Below are 24143 nucleotides of genomic sequence, written 5' to 3'. Positions count from 1 at the left end.
CTCACTAATGCCTAGGATATCGATATTTATGCGTTCCGTTTCATTTTTAACGATTCCTACTTTTCCTAGATTCATACTTTGTGCATTCTAGGTTCCCATTATTAATGGATGTTTGCAGCTGTTGCTACTTATTTTTAGTAGTGCCACACCGGCAAATGAAGGTCCCAAAAGCTTTACTCCATCCACGTCATTAAGGTCGACTCTACTTTGAGGAGGCAACTCTTCCCCAGTCATCTTTTGAGTGCCTTCCAACCTAGGGGGCTCATCTTTCAGCACTATATCAATGTTCCGCTGCTATTCATAAGGTTTTTGCTGGCTAATACTTTTCAGAAGTAGACTGCAGGGTCCTTCTTCATAGTCTGTCTTAGTCTGGAAGCTCAGCTGAAACCTGTCCTCCATGGGTGACCTTGCTGGTATCTGAATACTGGTGGCATAGCTTCCAGCATTATAACAACACTCAAGCCCCCACAGTACAACAAACTGACAGACACATGAGGCTGCTTATGTACAACCAAATACCTCATGGATTTGGAGGTTTAGGGTCATGGTTTCACAGGACATCCCAGTTAATTGGCCTAATAACGTGTTTAGTGCTTCTGTTCTACCTCCTAGTTCGTTGTGTAGTGCCTGGGGTCTTAAAAGCTTGCAATCAGCCATCCAAGGCACAACAATTGGTCTCTATTTTCCTGGAGCAATGGAGAAAAAAGGACAGCCAGGAATAGGAGGAATGTGTGGCTAATTGCTTCCACGAACAACTGCTTCTTTGCCATGAGACAAGAAGAACTGGATATTGCCCAGCTGCCATCACTAAACATTTTGATCAAAGATTCTATAGAAGAATCCTGAAAAATGTAGAACAGAATTTCAGAATCTTATGAACTCCAGACTTTCTGGAGTCATGGGGCCTGGATGAACTCCTGAGGTAATCTTTAAGGCTTATACCAGAAATATCCCCTGACATCTTCTTAAAACCAAACAATAGTTTAGCTTAACTGGTAAAAATGTCTGTCTTGAGCATTATGCTCTTTTAAGAACTATCTAGATGGGATCCAAGTGACAACAGTCACTCAAAAGATTAGATAGGGACCTTAGGGGGAAGTGAGTTTATGTTAATGGGGAGGAAAAACTCAGAAAAGGAGGGCGAGAATAGTTTCACAGCTTGAAGAACATAATCAGTGTCACTGAATTGTGTACATAGAAATGGTTGAATCTGTATATGTTTTGCTATATATATTCTCAATGACAGCAACAAGGTAAAATTAAAAAAAGAAAACCCTGTGGAGCACAGTTCTACTCTAACATACATGAGGTTGCCATGAGTTGGAACCTCATTTTTGGTTTTTTATGTCATTAAAGGTATATTGGGAAAAAAGATGTGGCAGTCTGCTTCCATGATGATTACAGCCTTGGAAACCCTAGGAGGCAGTTCTACTCTATCCTACAGGGTCACTATGAGTCAGAATCAACTTGACGATAATGGGTTTGGTTTGGGTAAAGGTATATATGTTACCCTTGTTTAAAATCATCCTTGCAATGTTTGTTAACATGATAGTTGCAGTGAGAAAACAGGAATTTCTTAGGGAGCAAGGGACTAAATGTTTATTTCAAAATCCTCTGCCCTTGAGGAATAATAAGCTAAGCAGATTTTCAATAAATATTGTCCCTAAAAGGGATAGCTAGAGGATGACTCAGATGCATTGAGATTTTGGTGGATGCTCAGTGTCTTTTATTTGAACCAAGCTCACCACCCAACTTCCATGAGACACAAGGGTCCGATCTGAATTGTAAATCTGAAACAGGAATGACCAATGGCCTCCACACCAAGAATGGACGCCACCTGCTCATTTTCAGAGAATCAACTGAAAGAGGTAAGCTCAAAACCATAGCAGGCAGCTGGACCCCTGGGCAGAAAAGAAACACTTTCCACACAGCTTGCGTTCCCCTTTCCTTTTCCTCTCAGTTGCACAAGGCTCTTGGGAGTCCCAGGGCATGCAGGATGAGGCTGTGGGACTGCGCGTGCTCTCAGGGACAAGGGGCTTTGAGGTCACGCTGCAGCCATGGCCAGGCACCCTCTCCTCATGGTTACTTTCCATCCTGTGGAGAGACTCATACCACACATCACAGGTCAGGCCTGTGGTGCGTTCCTACCAGGGACGTTCATTGGGTAAATGCATAAAAGGAATAACATCTACATTTTCTATATAAATAAAAATGTAAATTATCACCCCATAACTTGAGAGGGTAACCAGTAGGGTGAGGTTTTTTAAAGTGGTGATTTGTGGGGTGAAATGGGAAATAATCTCTCGAACCCTTAAGAACATCTAATCGATCCCTCTTAGCTCAGATACTCAAGTGCTGACTGGTTATTGGCATTTACTTGAAATTCTTCTAGTGACAGGGAGCTCATTCCTTCACAAGGCGGTCCTTGACACTGCTATAAAGTTCAGTTTTGCATTGAGGAGAAATGAGTTGCTTTAGAACTACTGATTGATACTAATTTAGGAGAAACACTGTGTTGTTCTGAAAGCATGTATCGTGTTCTATTTCCTACTTCCTCTGCACCCCTCTCCAAATCCCACTTGTGGCCCCAAACATCTTATACCCTCCTTTCTTTTTTTTAGTCTAATGCCTCTGATTTTCTCAGCTGTTTCTCCTTCTGCACCATCTGCCATGGCCATCACCCTCCTGGTTACCACCGTCGGGGCACATGTCCGACAGAGATATATAGAGAGAAGCAACTGAACGTGCTGCGCTTGCGGTAGGATGACTGGCCAGTTAGTGCTGTTCCCCTCCCGCAGAAGTCCCACAGGGCCTGCCTTTCTCCCTGTGGATCCTAGAAAACACAAGGAAACGGGTCCACAGGCCAGCACCCAAATGACAGACCCTAGAAACGACCTGGGGGGGCAATGGTTGTTCAGTGGTAGAATTCTTTCCTCCTGTATGGGACAGCTAGGTTTGGCTTCCAGCCAGCGCACCTGGTGCTTAGCCACCACTCATCTGTTAGTGGAGGCTTGTGTGTTGCTATGATCCTGAACATGTTTCAGCAGAACTTCCAAACCAAGATGGACTAGGAAGAAAGGCCTGGTAATCTCCTTCTGCAAATTAGCCAGTGAAAAACTATAAATCACTCTGGTCCAATCTGCCACCGATCACAGGGATGGTGCCGGACTGGGTGGCATTTTGTACAATGTGCACGGGGTCGCCACATTGTTGGAGGCTGACGCCACAGCAGCTAACAACCACCACCACAACAGAGACTACGCAGTAGCCCATGGGTGACAGCCAGGGTGGCCTGACTGAGAGCGTTCTGATCTCAACCACGGCACCACTTCTGGTCACAGTGAGGGCCTCCTCTCCAGCTCTTTACCTGACAGCAACCACCATTCCGCTCCTGATTGCAATGATGGGCCTCAACTTTTAAATGGCAGGAAATCCAAAAGTTCTCCAAGTAACCTGCCTCCTTGGCTGAGTTGCTAAGACAGACCGTGAGCAGGGAACAGTTCAGCAGCTACACCTTACCTGTTGACCTTGAGTCGATTTTGACTCATCGTGTCCCTGTAGGGCAGAACTCCCCCACACAATTTCCAAAGCTGTAAATCTTTACGGAAGCCGATTGCCACATTTTTCTCCTGTGCAGCCACTGGTGGGTTCGAACTTCCGACCTTTCAGTTAGGAGCCAGGCATCAATGACTCACCACCAGGGCTCTTTTTCAGCAACTAAAGGGGGAGAGTATTTCAGAAAGACACCAGCCTTTGAGCAACCGTGGGACACAGATATCCAGGCTGCAGGGCAAATGCAGGAGTCTGAACTTCACTGAGGATCACTTACATGGGGAACTAGACTAATAATGCTGCTCAGCAATTTTTAATGTACTGGTGTCTTTTCTTGCAAAAACAAAGTTACTTTTTTAGTTTCCAAAAATTCCAAGAAGGCCCCAGAAGATTTACTTATGTTTTCCAAAGTGATTCATTTTTGAGATACTGCCAGCATGAAGAATTTTGATTCCAAGGGAAATAAAATTTAGGACTAAGTGGAAACCAGAACTTTGAGAAGGAATAAGGTTGCAACCTGGAGTACAACTCTATCCTTGTGGACCGGTGGGTGGGCACAGAAAGAAATCACATTAGTTTAAGAAGCTTCATACCTCTCTTTCCAAATGATCCCCTGAATATTTCAGCAACTCAACAATTTTGTGTATTATTTGGTCTTCTCCATCTGTCAGGGGAAAATTCTGGTTATTTCTTTTAAGAGAGAGGAAAAAAAAAAAAACTTAAATTTTTCCAGTGGCAACACGTGTGGCCTGGTTAAGGCTGGAGGAAGAACGGTGCTTTCTAATTCTTGCCACATTATCTCTCACTTCGTCTCTTCTGATCAGGCACAAACCATATCAGACACCTTTTCCCATAGTCCCCTCCTCTTTCTCCTCTTCTTCTGCTCTTTGCTCAGTCTCCGAATTCTCACCATGAAATTCATCTCTGTATTTACACTGAGGAGGGTGTTACAGAGATCAGTTCCACTACACATGATGTGATCTATGAAGATATTTAGGAGAAATTTCCCTCTGATCTCTAGATGCTACCTGAGCACTTGGTGCTTTTTTTCCTCATAAAAAAAAAAAAAAATAGACACCAGAAATCACATGCTCCTCTTTGTGTTAGCTTCGAGAATGCATACAGGCAAATTCATGGCCCACATCTAACAGGGTGTACAGTCTTTCTGGCCTGTGTTTTGAGAATCAGCCTCATTCCTAAACCCAGCTTATTTTCCTATTCTTGTTTTTATTTCTACATTGTCTTTCAAATTTATTTTATCTTATTAAAATTCATACTTCTTTGTATGCCATGTTTTTAGAACAAGGTGGTGTACAAATAAATAAAATTAATAAACTTTCCCACCCCAAAAGCCAAAATGGCAGATGGATAGAAGATGGCTACAGTTGATGTGTGCTGTGTACGTTGGAACGGAAGAGGGAGAGTAGTATTTTTCTTGTCTCAAAACTTGCTAACAACAAAACATGATGAAAGTGGTCCTTGCTATAGAAAAGAATCCAGAAGAAAGCCAATTACTGAGAGAACAGCATTTCTTGCTTATGGCATAATCTCTGAAATCATAGAGTTTAGCCCAGATAAGAGGGAAGAGAGGCCAGTAAATTCATCTAGCAAGTTCCAAGAGGATCTAGTCAAGGGCAAAGTCAGAGCTAAGAGGGAAGACTGAATCACAAGTTGCTGAGAAAAGATAGAACTCACATCTCCTTAGCTCATCTGTCGTGTTTATCTTATGTTGCCTCTCTCTGAGAAAGTGGCTCTAACAGCTGCCTCCATTTCTCATGCACATGGAGTAAAAGCCTCAGCTTCAGTGTGTTTTAGGGGTATTGCTCCCAGACACACTTGAGATAGCAAATAGAGTTGGGACCCTTTTTTTATTTTTTTAGCCGATTCAGTGAGGTCCTCTTCTGCAGCTCCTCACAATTTTCACTCTTTAAGCCCTTATGGCAGTTTGTGAGGGACACCAGTGCCTTCAGAGGGAGAACTTTTGCCTTGTGTTCTGGGGTACTGCAAACCCAGGAGCCATCTCTGCCCCACAACTTCTGCTGGAGTTTGAAGAGCCAGCCACAATCAAGGCTCTGGGCTCTCCAAGCCCCCACACTGCAGAACATTAGTGAGGGGGCAAGACTGAGGCAGTCCTGTCTTTCTCCTTCAACTCTCCTTTCATAGCCCAGAGTTCCCACGGCCTCATGGGATCCATAGTCCTAGCTAGTGCTACAGTTTTAGTAACAGCTGACCCAGTCTGGCCATTACTTCCCCGTTCTGCTTCGTGTTCTGCACAAGACCTGGTGTCTGACAACTTCTTGCTTTTTCACAGGAGCTCAATGCAATATTATAAATCCCTGGGTTGATGCTCCAGTAACACCCAGTGCACTCCCATGGGCAAAGTGGACCACGGCCATTGATAACAGGATCAGATCTAATACTGCATTTCCCCCTGTGGACAAGGTTGAACGCAGGCTTTTTGTTTTTTCCTATCCCTCAGCAGACGACTACTCTTTTGACTTAGTAGTGAGGTTGGTGTGTTGGTTCAAAATGCTGGTGCAGGCTCCTTTTTTTGGCTCAAGCTGGCATCTCAAAATTGGAGCTTAGTGACCCCAGCATGCTGTTGTCATGTCCTTAGTCCAGGTCAGCAGAGATTCCCCAGTAGCAGAGCCATGAGCTGAATGAATACAGAAATGCTCGTATGTCTCTGCCTCATAAACACTCAACACAAACATTAAAAAGGAAAGTTTACCTTTCTCAGGACTTGCGCCTCTAGGCTGAGGGCCCTGGGCCTGGAAAGAGATGCCACCCTGTAGTACCACCCTGGGGGTACTTGTGTGCTTGGAGCTTCCTCCCTGGGTGTGGCTCTCTTCCGGCAGTGGCCAGGAGTGGACAATTTCGGCAACTCGGTTGGCGATGGAAACAACTTTGGGATTCACAGCTGAAACAAGATAAAAATGGTGCTGAGAGGCCCTTTCCAGAAGAACTTCTCTGTCTTGCTCATTGGTATGCACAGTTGCTCTGAATGAAAAGGCCGGCCCAGAATGAGAGGAAATTGTCCAAGAGTGGGGGCTGGGGGTGTCATTCTTCAGACAGGACTGGCAGTTGCCTGGCAGAGTCTGGGATGGGGGAGGAGCACACAGAGGAATGATTGTCACCTTGAAACAATTGCCCTTCTGCACCCTCTTTTTGAAGTCTTGCAAAATTAGGGTCCCCTTTCCCTTTTGCAAGGGAAGAAACACAAAAGGGAGTTCTTAGTTCTTTGGTTGAGGGAATGCTCATTATGCTTTTATTTTTATTCTTGTTTTTGAACATCTTTTATACCTCAGAGAGCTGGCCCCTGTGTGCATAGGAGGGCATTCAGTAGTTTGACAAGCCTTTGAGGGTTGGTCAGTGAGGAAAGAGCGATTTCCCTGCTCTCAGCCCATGTTCATCACCCCAGTCCCCTATTAAGTAAACATCCAACTCCCCTCACTCAGATGATACTCATATTCAACTAATACTGGGTAAACAAGGGTGCATGAAGTGGGACCCATGGCCTTCAAGAATTTATAATCCAGGAAAAGAGCAAGGTCGTGTATTTGCACACACATCATTACAAGACAAAGCATTTGGGAACATAACAGCAATTAGGTTATTATTGATTGCCTCTAAGTTCTTAACTTTTAGAAGATTTTGCAAGCTCTGCCGTTGATGCCATATAGAGTAATTGGGTTGGTATCACACAATGTTTAAAGAATTAAAAAAAACCTGTTGCCATTGAGTCAGTTCTGACTTATAGTGACCCAATAGGTCAGAGTAGAATTGTCCTATAGGGTTTCTGAGGAGTAGCTGGTGGATTCGAACTGGCAATCTTTTGCTTAGCAGCCGAACTTTTAACTGCTGTGCCACCAGGGCTCCATTTAAAGAATAACACAATTTAATTCACTAGACAAAAACAATAATGGAGGGAGATTTGGGCTGGAAGGTTGGGGTGCCAGGGGAACTCAAAGGCTTTGTAAATCATGATAGATGAGAGAGGCCAAGATCCAGGTTCTAGGAGGGATAGTGTCACATGAAACACAGGCCCAGCCTGCTATTGAGCTGCCAAGGCCCTGTCTGATCCTCTCTCCCTGGGTCCCTCCCTCCACAGCATGAGCCTAGTGTCCTCCCTCCACCCCTCTGGGTATTCACGGAAAGGCCATGAGAGATAATGCTCTTCCATAAAGTCTTCTTTAGGTGGACGTGAGGCTTAAAAAGTAGTATTTTTCATGCTCAGTCTACAGGGTTGAAAAACAGAGAGGGAGTGAATAAGAGAAAGAAGGAGCAGTGCCTTTCCCTCCTATTTTAACAAACAAACCAGATGTACTTTCCACTTTTAAATCACTTTATTGCAGCCCAACCAACTTCATCTTGAACACTGGCTGCCCCTGGCCCCTGGCAAGGAAATGGCCAAAGACTGATTACCAAAGCCAACTGGAAGCTTCCCTTGCAGTGTCTGCAGGGGACAGGAAAGGAAAGCTTACCTCTGCTACCACTGCAGCCTTGTGCAGCCTGGCTAGAGAGATCAGAGTGTGGCTCTCCCATCCAAGTCATGCTGCAACCATCTTGCACACAAAATAGGCAGAGGAAGGCCCTCAAGGCTGTCCCGCCTCACCACCACCTCACCATGTCGCAGGGCAACCACAATACCAGTGGTGGCAGTCACAGGATGACCCCATCTGACTAACTTGTGTGTATGGTTATCGATTCCTATGAGGCTGTGGGCATGGAGCAAGGGATGGAGATGAAGTATTTGCAGGAAAAACTACAAGCAACCACATTTTGGTCCGGATGAACTGCTATGGCTAAGATTTCTATCTTGAATATTTTAATTTTTAAAAATTTTAAAAAAGAAAAGATTCCCTTCTTGTCAGAGTTGGTGCCATCTGATAGGAAAATGAAAACTGGTTGGGGGCAGGGAAAGAACAGAAAGGATACCCATCCTCTGGACTCTATTTTGGGGGTCAGTGTGGGACAAGGTTTCTTTCAACAAGTCCCTTCTGCGGGATTCTCATTTCCTTACATTATCTGTGCAATAAGATTCCCCAGATAGTCCCTAACTCCTGTTCTATAATTCCCTAACAGGAAATGCAAGTTTCCTTGATCATAGCGAATGATCTAAAGTTGTCCAAGTGTGTTTTGATTCTCCAAGTCAGAACCATCGCAGCATTTTTAAATTGAAGCATTACTGCCACCTGTTGACTAATTATTGACAAGTTACCCAGGTTGAACAAATCCAGCAGGAGGGGAAACTTTCTTTTAAAATCTGTGCATCAGGCATAGGGCATTGTTGAAGGTGAGGATGTTTATGCCACAATTTGTGGGCAAAGAACAAGTCTCACTGATAAAGCCCTTTGGGAAATGTTTGATTTTTTACAAAGTTCAATTTATTTTGTAAGGGAAGGTTTTGTCCAAATACTTCTCAGTTTTTGTTTTTTTTTTAAATTGGGTTTTAAAAGTATTTTTGTATATGTTTATCTGATCTTTCCATCAACCCTAAGAGATAGGGAGGATGGGAATACCCCCAACATTCAGACAGAAATGCAGAGGGCCAGAGGTGAGCTGACTTACCTCAAAAAGAGCGTAAGTCTGAACCTGTCTCTTTCCTTTACATTGTTTTCCCCAGAGGATTAGAAATTTGGGTAGCAAGGTTACAGCTGGAAAATCTGTTCCATTACCCTTCACTGCCATCATCTTCCTTTCTGCTCAATCTTCAGAAAAGTAGAGCAACTATTACTGAAAATTAATAAATGGGAAAGCTAAGACACAATGAATGCCCTGCCTATGGCCACACATTAGCTGATCTCCCATGTTACCAGATGGGAGATCAACTACTGTGCATAAAGAAGGGAGAGACTTAAGCGAGTGATAGAATTTCCAAAAGCCTACCTTCTGCCTCTCTGCACCTTTCCACATTAGACAGGGATCTAGCCCATTGCTGATTGTGAAAAGCGCCCTGATATTCTAGTGGTGTTTGACTTCCATGAGCATGGATCTCCGTAGAATCTTCCTTCTCTCCTCCTCCAAAGATTGTTCTCCAAGAAGGCTTTTTCTTAGGAATGGGCTTCTCACTGGATCGGGAACTTCTGCAGGCCCTCAGCCCCAGTGTCAGTGGGTCATTTGCTGACAAACATTCCAGGCCCTTCTGGGACAAACTTCTTATTCGCAGCAGCTTTGGTGAGAAGACAGCAGGGGTGCTCTTGAAGACGTGGTGTTTGGCATAAAAGGCCAGGATTTGGAATTCTATGCTGCTTGAGTCATCATCATCCAGGGGGATTTCTTCCAGGTCACATTCACGGGTGGTGTACATGGTGGACCTGTGAAAACAAAGTTCACACTGTGTCCTTCTACTTGTGGGCAAGTTGCTCTTTGGATGTTAGGAGAGACTGGGGTGAAAATTCAATAAACGTAGATGGAGAACCCATCCTGTTTATGCTGGGCAGCAGGGGTTAATAAGAAATAGAAAAGCCAAGGTGTTTTTTAAATGTTCATAGTCTTACAGAGACAGGAAGAGAGATACGTGCATAGGTAATGTCAAACACAAAGAGTGAGCTAAGAGCTGTAACAGAGATGCAGACAGGCGTGGGGACATGGAGGAGGGATAGCTGAGCTCCCGATGGAGGGGTGCCTGCGGCTTCTTGAAGGATACCCCAAAAAAAACACCAAACCCAGTGCTGTCGAGTAGATTCCGACTCATAGCGACCCTATAGGACAGAGTAGAACTGCCCCATAGAGTTTCCAAGGAGCGCCTGGTGGATTCAAACTGCCAACCCTTTGGTTAACAGCCATAGCACTTAACCACTACGCCACCAGGGTTTCCTTTTGAAGGATAAAAAGGGTTTATCTGTGTTTTTCCAGCTGCCCTTGTGTCGATTCTGACTCAGGGCGACCCCATGTGTGTCCTGTTAGAACTGTCCTCCTTAGGGTTTTCAGTAGCTGATTTCTCAGAAGTAGATCATCGGGACTTCACTCTGAGGCACCTCTGGATGGACTCTAACATTTTGATGAGCCGCCAAGGACCTTGACAGTTTGCAACACCCAGAGACTCCTGGAAAGGATTTAGAGAGCTGGATTTGGGGGGCTAAGAACAGGATGGACAGAGAGTAGGCTATGGGCGAGTTTAGGATGGTGTGAAAAGTAGGGAGCGGACTGGTATAGCAGAAGCCTGGGGTTTATGGATTGCTGGGACTCACTATTGAAGGGGAAATAAGTACAGTGAAACTTGGGGCCAGATCATGGTGGCCTTCGAGTATCAGGCTAACAGCGTCACATTTCCTTATGTTGGTCAGTACATTTCGAAAGGAGCCCTAGGTTTTGAAGGGAGAGGTTGGGAGAGGGAGGTGGGCAAAGCAGGGGGACCAGCTCAGGAGGCGAGATGCCTGAGCTCCCTGAACCTCCCCTTCCCTGTCTCTTCCTTCTTTCTCCAGCATCTGCTTTAGTTTGTGGAGGTTTGCTTGTATTTCTTGCCATATTTGGCGTTCCATGTAAGATTTTATTTTCAAAAAAGCAGTCTGCTATTTTTTTTTTTTTAGCAAATTTGAAAAGTACCGGAGGCAATGGAAAACTTTTGAAGGCTTCCGAGTGGGAGAGTGATGTGATCACGAGCATGTTTTAGAAAGATCAATATAAGTGCTAAAATGATGGGTGGTGGAATGGTTTCGTCTTTATTGCTATACAATAACTGGGTAGATATAATAAACTGATTTTGTCCAATTTCCGTTGTTTAAGCTCTCATGAAATAACTCCTGGTTTCCTGGTAGGAAATAATTTGTTTTTCCTAATGATGTACTTTGCTTTCTTATGTCTCATATTAAGGACTCTATTTTCTTTTTTGTTTCAGATGCCAACAAATACAGATCTACCAAGGTTCTTTGGACTAAAACATCATAGGCAGTGGATATACTGGAAAAGAGCTTGGGCTTCACAGTCTAATAGTCCTGAGTGCATATCCTGGCCCTGCCACTGACTAGTTTTGTGACCTTGGACAGGTTAATTCACTTCTCAGAACTTCAGCTTCCTCACAAGGTAAACTGAAAATGATGCTCATCTTGGGGAAATATTGAGAGGATTCAAGATGACACATGACAAGTCCCAGCACAGAACCTGGCCCGTAGGAGGCCCTCCATAATGTTTGCTATTATTTTTTTCTAGTACAGCTATCCTCCCAGGTCCTCTTGTTCTGTCCTTGATGCAGCTCTTAATCATTTCATTTAAGTTAATGGTTCTATTTTAAATTATAAATAAATAAGCTGTAGTGATATTAGTGGTATCAACTACCATACCCTTCCTTTTCTTTCCACTGTACCGTCTCATATGAGGACTGATTAATAAATAAATGTGATAGTAACAGTATACAAAGGAGCCTTGGCAGTGCAGTGTTTAAGCACTCAGCTGCTAACGAAAGGTAGGTGACCCAAACCCACCAGCCACTCAGCGGGAGAAAGACCTGATGATCTGTTCCCATAAACATTATACCTGTTGCTGTTGAGTTGATTCCGACTCAGCGACCCTATAGGACAGAGTAGAACTGCACCATAGATTTTCCAAGGAGCACCTGGTGGATTCAAACTGCCAACCTTTTGGTTGGCAGCCATAGCACTTAATCACTACACCAAAAGGGTTTCCCCCATAAAGATTACAGCCTAGGAAACCTTGTGCAGATCTACTCTGTCCTATAGGGTTGCCATGAGTCAAAACCTACTTGATGGCACAGAACAACACAACAATGTCATTCAGGGTTTGAAGCAGTGTGGCCGTGAGTGGTATAGACAGATTAGACTGGGCGCCTGGAAGCTGATGGTCAGAGTTGACTCAGCTTCTAATTTGAAATGTCCTTGGGCAAGTCACTTAATTCCTTTGGCCTCCAGTTTCCACGTTGTTAGCCTCAGGATATTCTCTGACTTTTCCCTCTGGTTCTACCATTCGAAGGAGGTGGAGGCGGGTGTTGAAATATCTCCCCTGCAGGCCTGTGGATGCCTCCTTTTCCCCCTCCTTTATTTGTGAGAGGTTCACGCTGGCTGATAAAGGAGCTGTTCGTCTGAGGTCTGAGGATCTGCTTCTTGGCCAGGCTCCCAGAAAGCAATGGCCCGACTAGGTGAGTCCTGATGGGAATGAGGAAGGGAGGGGCTGTAGGGAGATGTTATTGAAAAATACTGAGATCTGAGGTACGTGAAAGGAGTCCTGGTAGGGCAGTGGTTAAAGCACTCAGCTGCTAACTGAAAGGTCATGGGCTCAAACCCACCAGTGGCTCCATGGGAGAAAAATGGGGCAGTCTGCTTCCAGAAAAGATTGACAGCCTAGGAAACCCTATGGAGCAATTCTACTCTGTCCTATAGGGTCACTATGAGTTGGAATCGACTCAGTGGGAGTGGGTTTTGGTTGGAGTATGTGTGAGCAAGTAAAATAGACCAAAGGGTCAAGACTGAGAAACCTGAGACAAACAAGAGAAGGCCCCAGAGGGTGAGGCTACAGCGAGGAATGCGGTCAGAACTATGTGCACCAGTGAACCCAGAGGCAAGACCAGAGCTGTAATTTCTCAGGGGAGGATTTGTGATGCTTTTAATTCAAGGCTTTCTTTTAAATTGGGCAACTCAGAACACTAGCCAGGAAGTGCACTCTGGTCCTGAAGGGACTATGTCCTTGGACAAGAGTCTGACTTCTTCCCTGAATCCACAATCCACAATACTATGCTTCGAAAGAAACTGTCATTAAGTTTTTTTTTTTTTTTAACCTTTTAATGCAGTATGAGGGCTTTATAATTGTGTGTGCGTGCAGTTGTTGGCGAGAGGAAGGGTCTGACCCTAAAGATTATTGTTGTTGTTGTTGTTAGGTGCCCTGGAGTCAGTTCGGACTGGGACTCACAGTGGCCCAATGTGAGAACGAATGAACGAAACACTTCCCAGTCCTGTGCCATCCTCACAATTGTTGCTATGTTTGAGCCCATTGTTACAGCCACTGCAACAATCCATCTCATTGAGGGTCTTCCTCTTTTTTGCAACCCTTTACTTTACTTTGTCATTCTCCAGGGACTGGTCTCTCCTGATAACACGTCCAAAGTATGGGTACTTCTTCCAAGACAGATTTGTTTGTTCTTCTGGCAGTCCATGGTATATTCAACATTCTTCGCCAATACCATAAATTAAAGGCACCAATTCTTCTTTGGTGTTCCTTATTCACTGTCTAGCTTTCACATGCATATGAGGTGATTGAAAATACCATGGGTTGGGTCAGGCATACCTTAGTCCTCAAAGTGACATCTTTGCTTTTTTTTTTTTTTTTTTTAACTTTTATTGAGCTTCAAGCGAACGTTTACAAATCAAGTCAGACTGTCACATATAAGTTTATATACACCTTACTCCGTACTCCCACTTGCTCTCCCCCTAATGAGTCAGCCCTTCCAGTCTCTCCTTTCGTGACAATTTTGCCAGCTTCCAACTCTCTCTATCCTCCCATCCCCCCTCCGGACAGGAGATGCCAACACAGTCTCAAGTGTCCACCTGATATAAATAGCTCACTCTTCATCAGCATCTCTCTCCTACCCACTGTCCAGTCCCTTTCATGTCTGATGAGTTGTCTTCGGGAATGGTTCCTGTCCTGGGCCAACAGAAGGTTTGGGGACCAATGACCGCCGGGATTCCTCTAGTCTCAGTCAGACCATTAAGTCTGGTCTTTTTGTGAGAATTTGGGGTCTGCATCCCACTGATCTCCTGCTCCCTCAGGGGTTCTCTGTTGTGCTCCCTGCCAGGGCAGTCATCGGTTGTGGCCGGGCACCATCTAGTTCTTCTGGTCTCAGGATGATGTAAGTCTCTAGTTCATGTGGCCCTTTCTGTCTCTTGGGCTCTTAGGTATCGTGTGGCCTTGCTGTTCTTCATTCTCCTTTGATCCAGGTGGGTTGAGACCAATTGATGCATCTTAGATGGCTGCTTGTTAGCATTTAAGACCCCAGACGCCACATTTCAAAGTGTGATGCATCTTTGCTTTTTAACACTTTAAACAGGTCTTTTGCAGCAGATCTGCCCAACGCAATACATCCTTTGATTTCTTGACTGCTGCTTCCGTGGGCATTGATTATTGAGCCAAGTAAAATGAAACCCTTGACAGTTTCAATATTTTCTCCATTCATCATGATGTTGCTTATTGGTCCAGTTGTGGGGATTTTTGTTTTCTTTATGTTGAGGTATAATCCATACTGCAGGCTGTGGTCTTTGATCTTCATCAGCAAGAGCTTCAAGTCCTCTTCACTTTAAGCAAGCAAGGCTGTGTCATCTGCATAACGCAGGTTGTTAACAAGTCTTCCTCTAATCCTGATGCCACGTTCTTCTTTATACAATCCAACTTCTCAGATTATTTGTTCAGCATGCAGACCAAATAAGTATGGTGAAAGGACACAACCCTGACATACACCTTTCCTGATTTTAAACATGCAGTATCTCTTTGTTCTTTTCGAATGACAGTTGCTTGGTCTATGTACAGGTTACTCATAAGCACAATTAAGTGTTCTGGAATTTCCATTCTTCATAATGTCATCCATAATTTGTTATGATCCACACAGTTGAATTCCTTTGCATAGTCAATAAAACACAAGTAACCATCCTTCTGGTGTTCTCTGCTTTCAGCCATGGTCCATCTGACATCAGCAATGGTATCTCTGTTCCATGTCCTCTTCTGAATCTGGCTTGAATTTCTGGCAGCTCCCTGTCAATATACTGTTGCAATCACTTTTGAATGATCTTCAGCAAAATTTTATTTGTGTGTGATATTAATGATATTGTTCAATTATTTCCACATTCTGTTAGATCACCTTTCTTTGGAATGGGCACAGATATGGATCTCTTCTACTTTGTTAGCCAGGTAGCTGTCTTCCAAATTTCTTGGCATAGACGAGTAAGTACCTCCAGTGCTGCATCCTTTTGTTGAAATACCTCAATTGGTACTCTGCCAATTCCTGGAGCCTTGTTTTTTACTGATGACTTCAGTGCAGCTTGGACTTACATCGACCAATTCTTCTTGGTACAGTGACTCTGTGTATTCCTTCCATCTTCTTTTGATGCTATTAAATGCTGAGTCAGGAGCAACATTCGAAGGGAGGGAAAATTGCTGGAGCCAAGTTGGAGCATGTAGTCTTATTTTGTAAAAGAAGGGGTTTTTGTTGTGATGCAGGTTAGAAAGGAACTGGGTACTTGACCCAACCAACAAGCCCAAAGCCAAGGATGGGGGAGGAGCAGAGAGAACTGGAGAGCTTGCGAAATGGCCCAGAAAGTGGCAATGAACCTGGTGACCCTACAGAGCAGGTGGAAATGGAAGCGCTGTTGTGAAAGGGGTCTGGGCAGCACTTGGGTAAAGAAGAATAAATGGAGACATAAAGGCATTGATTAAGACTTGTAAATATATTAAACAATTTTAGAGGGTTTTTTTTTTCCCCCTTATTAATCCTCAATACAAATTAAGAGAGGGCTATCGTTAAATGGGGAGCCCTGGGGGTGCAGTGGTTAAGAGCTCAGCTGTTGACCAAAAGATCAGCAGTTCGAATCTACCAGCTGCTCCTTGGAAACTCTATGGGGCAGTTCTACTTCTTCCTATAGAGTCATTATGAGTTGGAGCCGACTTGATAGCAACAGGTTTGGTTTATTGCTAAATAGCTATGAGTTGGAATTGGACTTGATGGCAGTGGGTTAAGCTTTTTCTTATTGTTAAATTTATAGCTAAGTCTTATTTTAAAGCAGCAGTGAGTTGGTTTATCACATGTTGGATCCTTTCTGCTCTCAGCTGTTCTTGTTGAAAGTAAAAGCCCAACTTCTGAGTTTATGGAAACTGAAAGTGACACACTGAGAAAGCAGTGGCGGTTCAGTGGAAGAATTCTTACTTTCCATGTGGGAGACCGGGGTTCAATTCCCGGTCAACGTACCTCGTACACAGCTACCACCACCTGTCAGTGGAGTATTGCATGTTGCTACGATGCTATGAAGAACTCAGCATCAGGGTTGGAGGAAGACTCATTAACAACCTGCATTTTTTTTTTAATTTTTATTGTGCTTTAAGTGAAAGTTTACAAATCAAGTCAGACTCTTATACAATAATTTATAAACACCCTGCTATATACTTCTAATTACTCTCCCCCTAATGAGACAGCACACTCCTTCCCTCCTCTATTTCCTTTGAGTCCCTTCGGCCAGGTTCTGACCCTCTCTACCTCTCATCTCCCCTTCAGACAGGAGATGCCAACATGTGTCTACTTGATCCAAGAAGCTCATTCTTCCCCAGTATCATTGTCTATCCCATAGTCTAGTCCAATCCCTGTCTGAAGGGTTAGCTTTAGGAATGGTTCCTGTCTTGGGCTAACAGAAGGTCTGGGGACCATGACCTCCGGGGTCATTTTAGTCTCAGTCAGACCATTGAGTCTGGTCTTTGTATGAGAATTTGGGGTCTGCATCCTACTGCTCTCCTGCTACCTCAGGGGTTCTCTGTTGTGTTCCCTGTCAGGGCAGTCATCAGTTGTAGCCATCTAGCTCTTCTGGTCTCAGGCTGATATAGTCTCTGGTTTATGTGGCCCTTTCTGTCTCTTGGGCTCATAATTACCCTGTGTCTTTGGTGTTCTTCATTCTCCTTTGCTCCAGGTGGGTTGAGACCAATTGATGCATCTTAGATGGCCGCATGGTAGTGTTTAAGATCTCTGACGCCACTCTCCAAATTGGGATGCAGAATGTTTTCTTATTTTATTATGCCAATTGACTTAGATGTGCCCTGAATACATGGTCCCCAAACCCCTACCTCTGCTATGCTACCCTTCAAAGCATTCAGTTTATTCAGAAAATTTCTTTGCTTTTGGTTTAGTCCAGTTGTGCTCACCTCTCCTGTATTGTGTGTTGTCTTTCCCTTCACCTAAAATAGTTCTTGTCTACTATCTAATTAGTGAAAACCCCTCTTCCTCTCTTCCTCCCTCCCTTCCGCCTCTCATAACCATCAAAGAATATTCTCTTCTCTGTTTCAACTATTTCTCGAGTTCTTATAACACTGGTCCTATACAATATTTGTCCTTTTGCAACTGACTAATTTCACTCAGCATAATGCCTTCCAGGTTCCTCCATGATGAAATGTTTCACAGGTTCATCACTGTTCTTTATCGATGCATAGTATCCCATAGTGTGAATATACCATATTTTATTTATCCATTCATCTGTTGATGGGCACCTTGGTTGGTTCTATCTTTTTGCTATTGTAAACAGTGCTGCAATGAACATGGGTGTGCATATATCTGTTCATGGAAAGGCTCTTACTTCTCTAGGATATATTCCAAGGAGTGGGATTGCTGGATAGTGTGGTAGTTCTATTTCTAGTTTTTTAAGTGAACAACTTGGATTATGCAGATGACAAAAACTTGCTTTTGGGGAGCGAAGAGGACTTGAAGCACTTACTGATGAAGATCAAAGACTACAGCCTTCTGTATGGATTGCACCTCAGTGTAAAAATACCAAAACCCATGCCATCGAGTTGATTCTGACTCATGGTGCCCCTATAGGGCACAGTAGAACTGCCCTACAGAGTTTCCAAGGATTGCCTGGTGGATTCAAACTTAAAGAAAACAAAAATCTTCACAACTGGACCAATAAGCAACATCATAACAAATGGAGAAAATATTGAAGTTGTCAAGGATTTCATTTTACTTGGATCCACAATCAACGTCTATGGAAGCAGCAATCAAGAAACAAAACGAGGTATTGTATTGGGCAAATCTGCTGCAAAAGATCTCTTTAAAGTGTTAAAAAACAAAGATGTCACTTTGAGGACTAAGGTGTGCCTGACCCAAGCCATGGTTTTTTCAGTCACCTCATATGTGTGTGAAACCTAGACAGTGAATAAGGAAAACCAGATGAGAATTGATGCCTTTGAATTACGGTATTGGCAAAGAGTACTGAAAATACTACAGACTGCCAGAGAATGAACAAATCTGTGTTGGAAGAAGTACAGCCAGAATGCTCCTTAGAAGAGAGGATGGTGAGACTTTGTCTCACAAACTTTGAACATGTTATCAGGAGGGATCAATCTCTGGAGAAGGACATCATGCTTGGTAAAGTAGAGGGTCATTGAAAGAGAGGAAGACCCTCAATGAGCTGGACTGACACAGTGGCTGCAATGCTGGGGTCAAGCATAGCAATGATTTTGAGGATGGTGCGGAATCGACTCGAGGGCACTGGGTTGGGGGGCAGGACAGGGCAGTGTTTTGTTCTGTTGCACATAGGGTCACTATGAGTCAGAAATGATGTCAGGGCACCTAACAGCAACAACAACAACAATATGATGCTAAACAGGTATCAGTGGACCTTCTAGACTAAGACTAGGAAGAAAGGCCTGGCAATCTACTTTAGAAAATCAGCTAATGAAAACTGTATGGATTGATCACAAAGGTGTGATCCACAACCAGCTTTTCGTTCTGTTGTGCATGGAATCACCATGACTCAGGGCAACTCCAAGGCAGCTAACAACAGCAAAAGGAGTGCCCTGGGTGTGGCCCCAAGTGTTAGTCCAGAGCGTGGAGAGGAGAATGCTGCTCTCTAATTTCAGTGCCTCAGCTGACTCAACTCTATTTTTAACACTCTATTATTTATATACTTTCTCCTTATCTATAACAAACTATCGTAATCATAGGCAAACGTGCACTCTCAGAAGCAAGATTTCTGAGCTTCTTTTATTTGCCTCTTTATCTTCCCTCCCTCCCTGAGCCCCTCCCTCCATTCCTCTCCTCTCCAAATAACCAAAGTCCTCCAGGCCCCTGCCCAGCCTGGCCTTTGGGAGCACGGCCCAGGACTCTGAGTGCTTACCTGCAGGGAGCACCTGAACTCCACTTGTCACCAAACACACATTTGGGACTTCTCTAGCTATGTGGATTCATTTGTCAGGGCTAGATTTCACGTCCCTTTCTCTGACAGGTAATGGATGAGCACAGAGGAAACAACAGCAGCGCGTACTTCACTTTTTGATACATGAGGCTGCCCAGAGTGCCTGAATTATGCTGGAGGCAGACTTACACTGGGGCTTCCCTGGGTGGTGCAAATGGTTAAGCGCTCAGCTGCTAACTGAAAGTTTAGTGGTTTGAGTTCACCCAGAGGTGCCTCAGAAAGACTGGAGATCTACTTCTGAAAAATCAGCCATTGAAAACTCTATGGAGCACAGGTCTACTCTGACATACATGGGGTCGCCATGAATCAGGATCCACAACTCGTTGGCAACTGGCTTTACTGGTAGACTTACACTTGGTTCACTTTGCCCCAGCCTGTCCCAGGTGCCAGGGCCTCAAGGTGGAAAGCCCCTTGGAAACAGGCTTGACAACATCAAGAGCTGACTTCCATTTGCTCTGGACACATAGATGTGGACTATGTGTAACTCAAAAGTGTAGACACACACCCCCAAGAGAGGCTGTAAGGCCAAATTATAAGCTTAAGTTGGTCTGGTTACCTCAAGCCTTATGCCCTTCAGAGGCAGCCTGACCTTCTCCCCTCTTCTAACTACAGACCCTTCAGTGTCTTCCTTCTCCCCTGTCTCTCATCTCCTTTAGTCTTGTTAAAGGAGAGAAACTGAGGAACAGCGATGGACAGACTCTGATTTCATAGGAATATTCATGAAGGTCACTGTTCAATCTGAAATGCACCCAAAAACAGATAAAAGGATATAGCGTGGATGATGGTGTCACCATCGGGGTAATACTACCATCAGGGTGATACTGTCAGAAGGGGTGGCAAAAAAATGAGCCCAGGGTTCCCTGGCTGTGGTTGGTAGATGGACTTGTGCCACAGGGAGAGGGGCCACCAATGCAGTAGCATCAGTAGGGTTGGTGTCACATCCTCCCCCCAGGTGTGGGGCCTCCCACTGGGTCTCTGTCTTGGCCAGTGGTAGAGGGGAGGAACTTGGGGGGAGGGGCAAGACCACATGACACAGCCATCTGCCTGGTGTGTGGTGGAAATGGCTGCACCCCCAAGGTGGTTACCCAGCAGACTCGCCCACCTGGGGTATGTGAGGGGTGTGTGAGGGGTATGTGACAGCATGAGGTACTGCACTGGGTGACACTAGCCCTAGTGACACCACTGAAAGTGAAGATAGGTCATCATAAAATCACAAATCCCTTCTGGGGTAACACAACTGTGATAACCATAAAACTGTTTAAAGTTTATCTTGTGCAAAGAATTTAACTTCAGGCAATTTCAAATGAATGGGGGGGCCACAGAAACCATCTAGTAACGTGATGTCAGCTGACCTCAAAAAAGTGGGCTGATTTCAACCAATCATGTCCAGACTAGCCAATGGTATATTTCTACTGTTTCCTCTTCTCCTTAAAGGTGTCAGTGTAACTAGCCTGCATTGAGCAGTTTTTTCAGAAACAAAGTGGTCTCCCTGTATGCCTATAGAATAACATATATATACTTTTTTAATTTTTAAAAAGTTCATCTGAAACTGGGAACTCCTAAAAATCAAACACCTACGCTCATCTAAAGACTTCACCAAAAGAGTAAAAAGACCACCTACAGACTGGGAAAAAATTTTCAGCTACAACATCTCCGACCAGCACCTGATCTCTAAAATCTACATGACTCTGCTAAAACTCAACCACAAAAAGACATACAACCCAATTAAAAAATGGGCAAAGGATATGAACAGGCACTTCACCAAAGAAGACATTCAGGCGGCTAACAGATATATGAGGAAATACACTCGATCATTAGCCATTGGAGAAATGCAAATCAAAACTACAATGAGAGTCCATCTCACTCCAACGAGGCTGGCACTAATCCAAAACACACAAAATAATAAATGTTGGAGAGGCTGTGGAGAGATTGGAACACTTATACACTGCTGGTGGAATGTAAAATGGTATAACTGCTTTGGAAATCAATTTGGCACTCCCTTAAAAAGCTAGAAATAGAACTACCATACGATCCAGAAATCCCACTCCTTGGACTATATCTTAGAGAAATAAGAGCCTTTACATGAACAGATATATGCACACCCATATTTATTGCAGCACTGTTTACAATAGCAAAAAGATGGAACCAACCAAGGTGCCCATTAATGGATGAATGGATAAATAAAATATGGTATATTCACACAATGGAATACTACTCATCGATAAAGAACAGTGATGAATCTGTGAAACATTTCATAACATAGAGAAACCTGGAAGGCATTATGCTGAGTGAAATTACTCAGTTGCAAAAGGACAAATATTATATAAGACCAGTATTACAAGATCTTGAGAAATAGTTTAAACTGAGAAGAACACACTCTTTTGTGGTTACGAGAGGGGGGAGGGAGGGTGGGAGAGGGGTATTTACTAAATAATTAGTAGACAAGAACTACTTTGGGTGAAGGGAAGGACAACACTCAACACAGTGGAGGTCAGCACAACTGGACTAAACCAAAAGCAAAGAAGTTTCCTGAATAAGCTGAATGCTTCGAAGGTTGGTGAAGCAGGGGCACGGGTTTGGGGACCATTGTTTCAGGGGACATCTAATTCAATTGGCATAATAAAGTCTATTAAGAAAACGTTCTGCATCCCACTTTGAAGAGTGGCATCTGGGGTCTTAAACGCTAGCAAGCGGCCATCTAAGATGCATCAGTGAGTCTCAACCCACCTGGATGAAAGGAAAATGAAGAACACCAAGAACACAAGATAATAATGAGCCCAAGAGACAGGAAGAGCTACATAAACCAGAGACTACATCATCCTGAGACCAGAAGAACGAGATGGTGCCCAGCCACAACTGACGACTGCCCTGACAGGGAATACAACAGTGAACCCCTGAGGGAGCAGGAGAACAGTGGGATGCAGACCCCAAATTCTCATAAAAAAAACAGACTTAATGGCCTGACTGAGACTGGAAGGACCCTGGTGATCATGGCCCCAGACCTTCTGTTGGCCCTCTACAGGAACCATCCCTGAAGCCAGCTCGTCAGACATGGATTGGACTGGACAATGGGTTGGAGAAGGATGCTGGTGAGGCGTGAGCGACTTGGTTTGGGTGGACACTTGAGACAATGTTGGCATTTCCTGCCTGGAGGGGAGATGCGAGAGCAGAGGGGCTTAGAAGCTGGCAAAATGGTCATGAAAAGAGAGAGCGGAAGGAGGGAGGGGGCTGTCTCATGGGGGGGAAGTAATTGGGAGTATGTAGCAAGTTGTGTATGGGTTTTTGTATGAGAGACTGACTTGATTTGTAAACTTTCACTTAAAGCACAATAAAAATTATTAAAAAAAAAAAAGCGTTCATCTGAGGACGTGCTTATTTCTTTTTTTAGCAATCCTAAGGGTGAAATGAGGAATGAGGTCTTAACTCAAGAGACAAAGGATTAGTCATATTAAAACCAGTTGCTGCTGAGTTGATTCTGGCTCATGGTGACCCCATGTGTGTTAGAGTAGAATGGTGCTCCATAGGGTTTTTAATGGCTGAGTTTTCAGCCATTTGCACCATCCAAGGACTCCTTAAGTTATATTAAACAGGAAGACCAAGGCTCCGATTATAGCAGAGAGGAAGGAGGCAACTCAGGAAAGAGGGACATTTCTAGGGGTGGGGAGAGAGTGATTTCCCGTGTTACCTGGCTGTTGTACTCAAGGGAGTCTCCAGGGGCTCTGCCTGGATTAGACCTTGTGAGGCTGAATGCTAGTTTCCATACATGGAGGTCAGGACTTGGGGCTCAAACCCAGGGACTCCTCTCTGTTCCTCCTTGACCCGATCCTTACTGTAGGGGGGGAGTCAGCATCTCCACAGTCTTCAGCTTGGGTCGTGGCACCCCTGGCCACAGAACGAATCATCACAAACCTAGTCACATATACAATGAGAAACTACTGCATAATTATAAAAACAATCCAACCAGCTATATGCTCTTAATTGAACTTTTAAAAACTCTCAGTAGCAAAGGAGAAATGAAAGAGAAACCCAAGTAACTTTTTCTTCCTTTCTTTAAACCCAATAAACTGAACTCTTGGCTGTCCTTTTGCATCCTGAAACTTGCACTAGAAGAACTTTTGAATAAACTCAGTAAATAGCTCCCCGAGATACAGTGTCGGAGTAGGTAAACTATGCCTTAAGATCCAGCTATGTCCTCCTGCGAGTGCCTGAGAATGCAGACAGGTGCCTCCCGGGGTTACCTGGTCTTAGAGCTGTCAGTGGTTTCTCCTGCTTCAGGTGGCAGTAAGGACATTCCTGTACCGGAATTTCTCTCCATGACGCTTAAGAGGAAGCTTTAATCAGGTCTTCTTGGCTTCTGATTTAGAAAGGCTTACGTGATTTGAAGACTCCATCTGGTGCTGTCTTTTCAGGTTTAGGACTGGCTGAAGTGAGGTTTATGCAGGGAGAGCCACTTCCTTGTTAGGCCCTGCCCCTAGCTCTATTAAACTGAAGGAGGGGCTGACCTTTGCCCATGTAATTTGTCTCTAAAAGGAGTTCTGCATCTTTCACCAAGGCTCTTAGCTGTTCTCAAGACAATTAGGTGAGTGTTTTCTTGAAATTTCTTTCTGCCTTTTCCACTTTATCAGTTTATTTAACACATGTTCACTGACCACCTACTATGTTACAGGTCCAGTACACAGATTCAATCTTAACATTGAA

The 24143-nt window shown here is 44.2% G+C and overlaps 1 protein-coding gene across 1 annotated transcript in view; it reads right to left on the bottom strand.

Moving 5' to 3' along the window:
* BCL2L14 (BCL2 like 14) overlaps window positions 1–23871 on the bottom strand; it is a 33962-nt gene extending 10091 nt beyond the window's left edge. The window contains exons 1-4 of the mRNA XM_049882510.1: window positions 23684–23871; window positions 9442–9869; window positions 6284–6472; window positions 4146–4216 (exon numbers count right to left, since the gene is read on the bottom strand). Of these exons, the coding sequence (XP_049738467.1) occupies window positions 4146–4216; window positions 6284–6472; window positions 9442–9869; window positions 23684–23760 (765 nt within the window). The 5' untranslated portion in view covers window positions 23761–23871. The remainder of the gene's footprint in view (window positions 1–4145; window positions 4217–6283; window positions 6473–9441; window positions 9870–23683) is intronic.
* Window positions 23872–24143: the final 272 nt, after the last annotated feature.

Source organism: Elephas maximus, chromosome 4 (genome assembly GCF_024166365.1).
Source record: "Elephas maximus indicus isolate mEleMax1 chromosome 4, mEleMax1 primary haplotype, whole genome shotgun sequence".
Classification (NCBI taxonomy): Eukaryota; Metazoa; Chordata; class Mammalia; order Proboscidea; family Elephantidae; genus Elephas; species Elephas maximus.
This window is presented reverse-complemented; position numbering and strand designations above follow the sequence as displayed.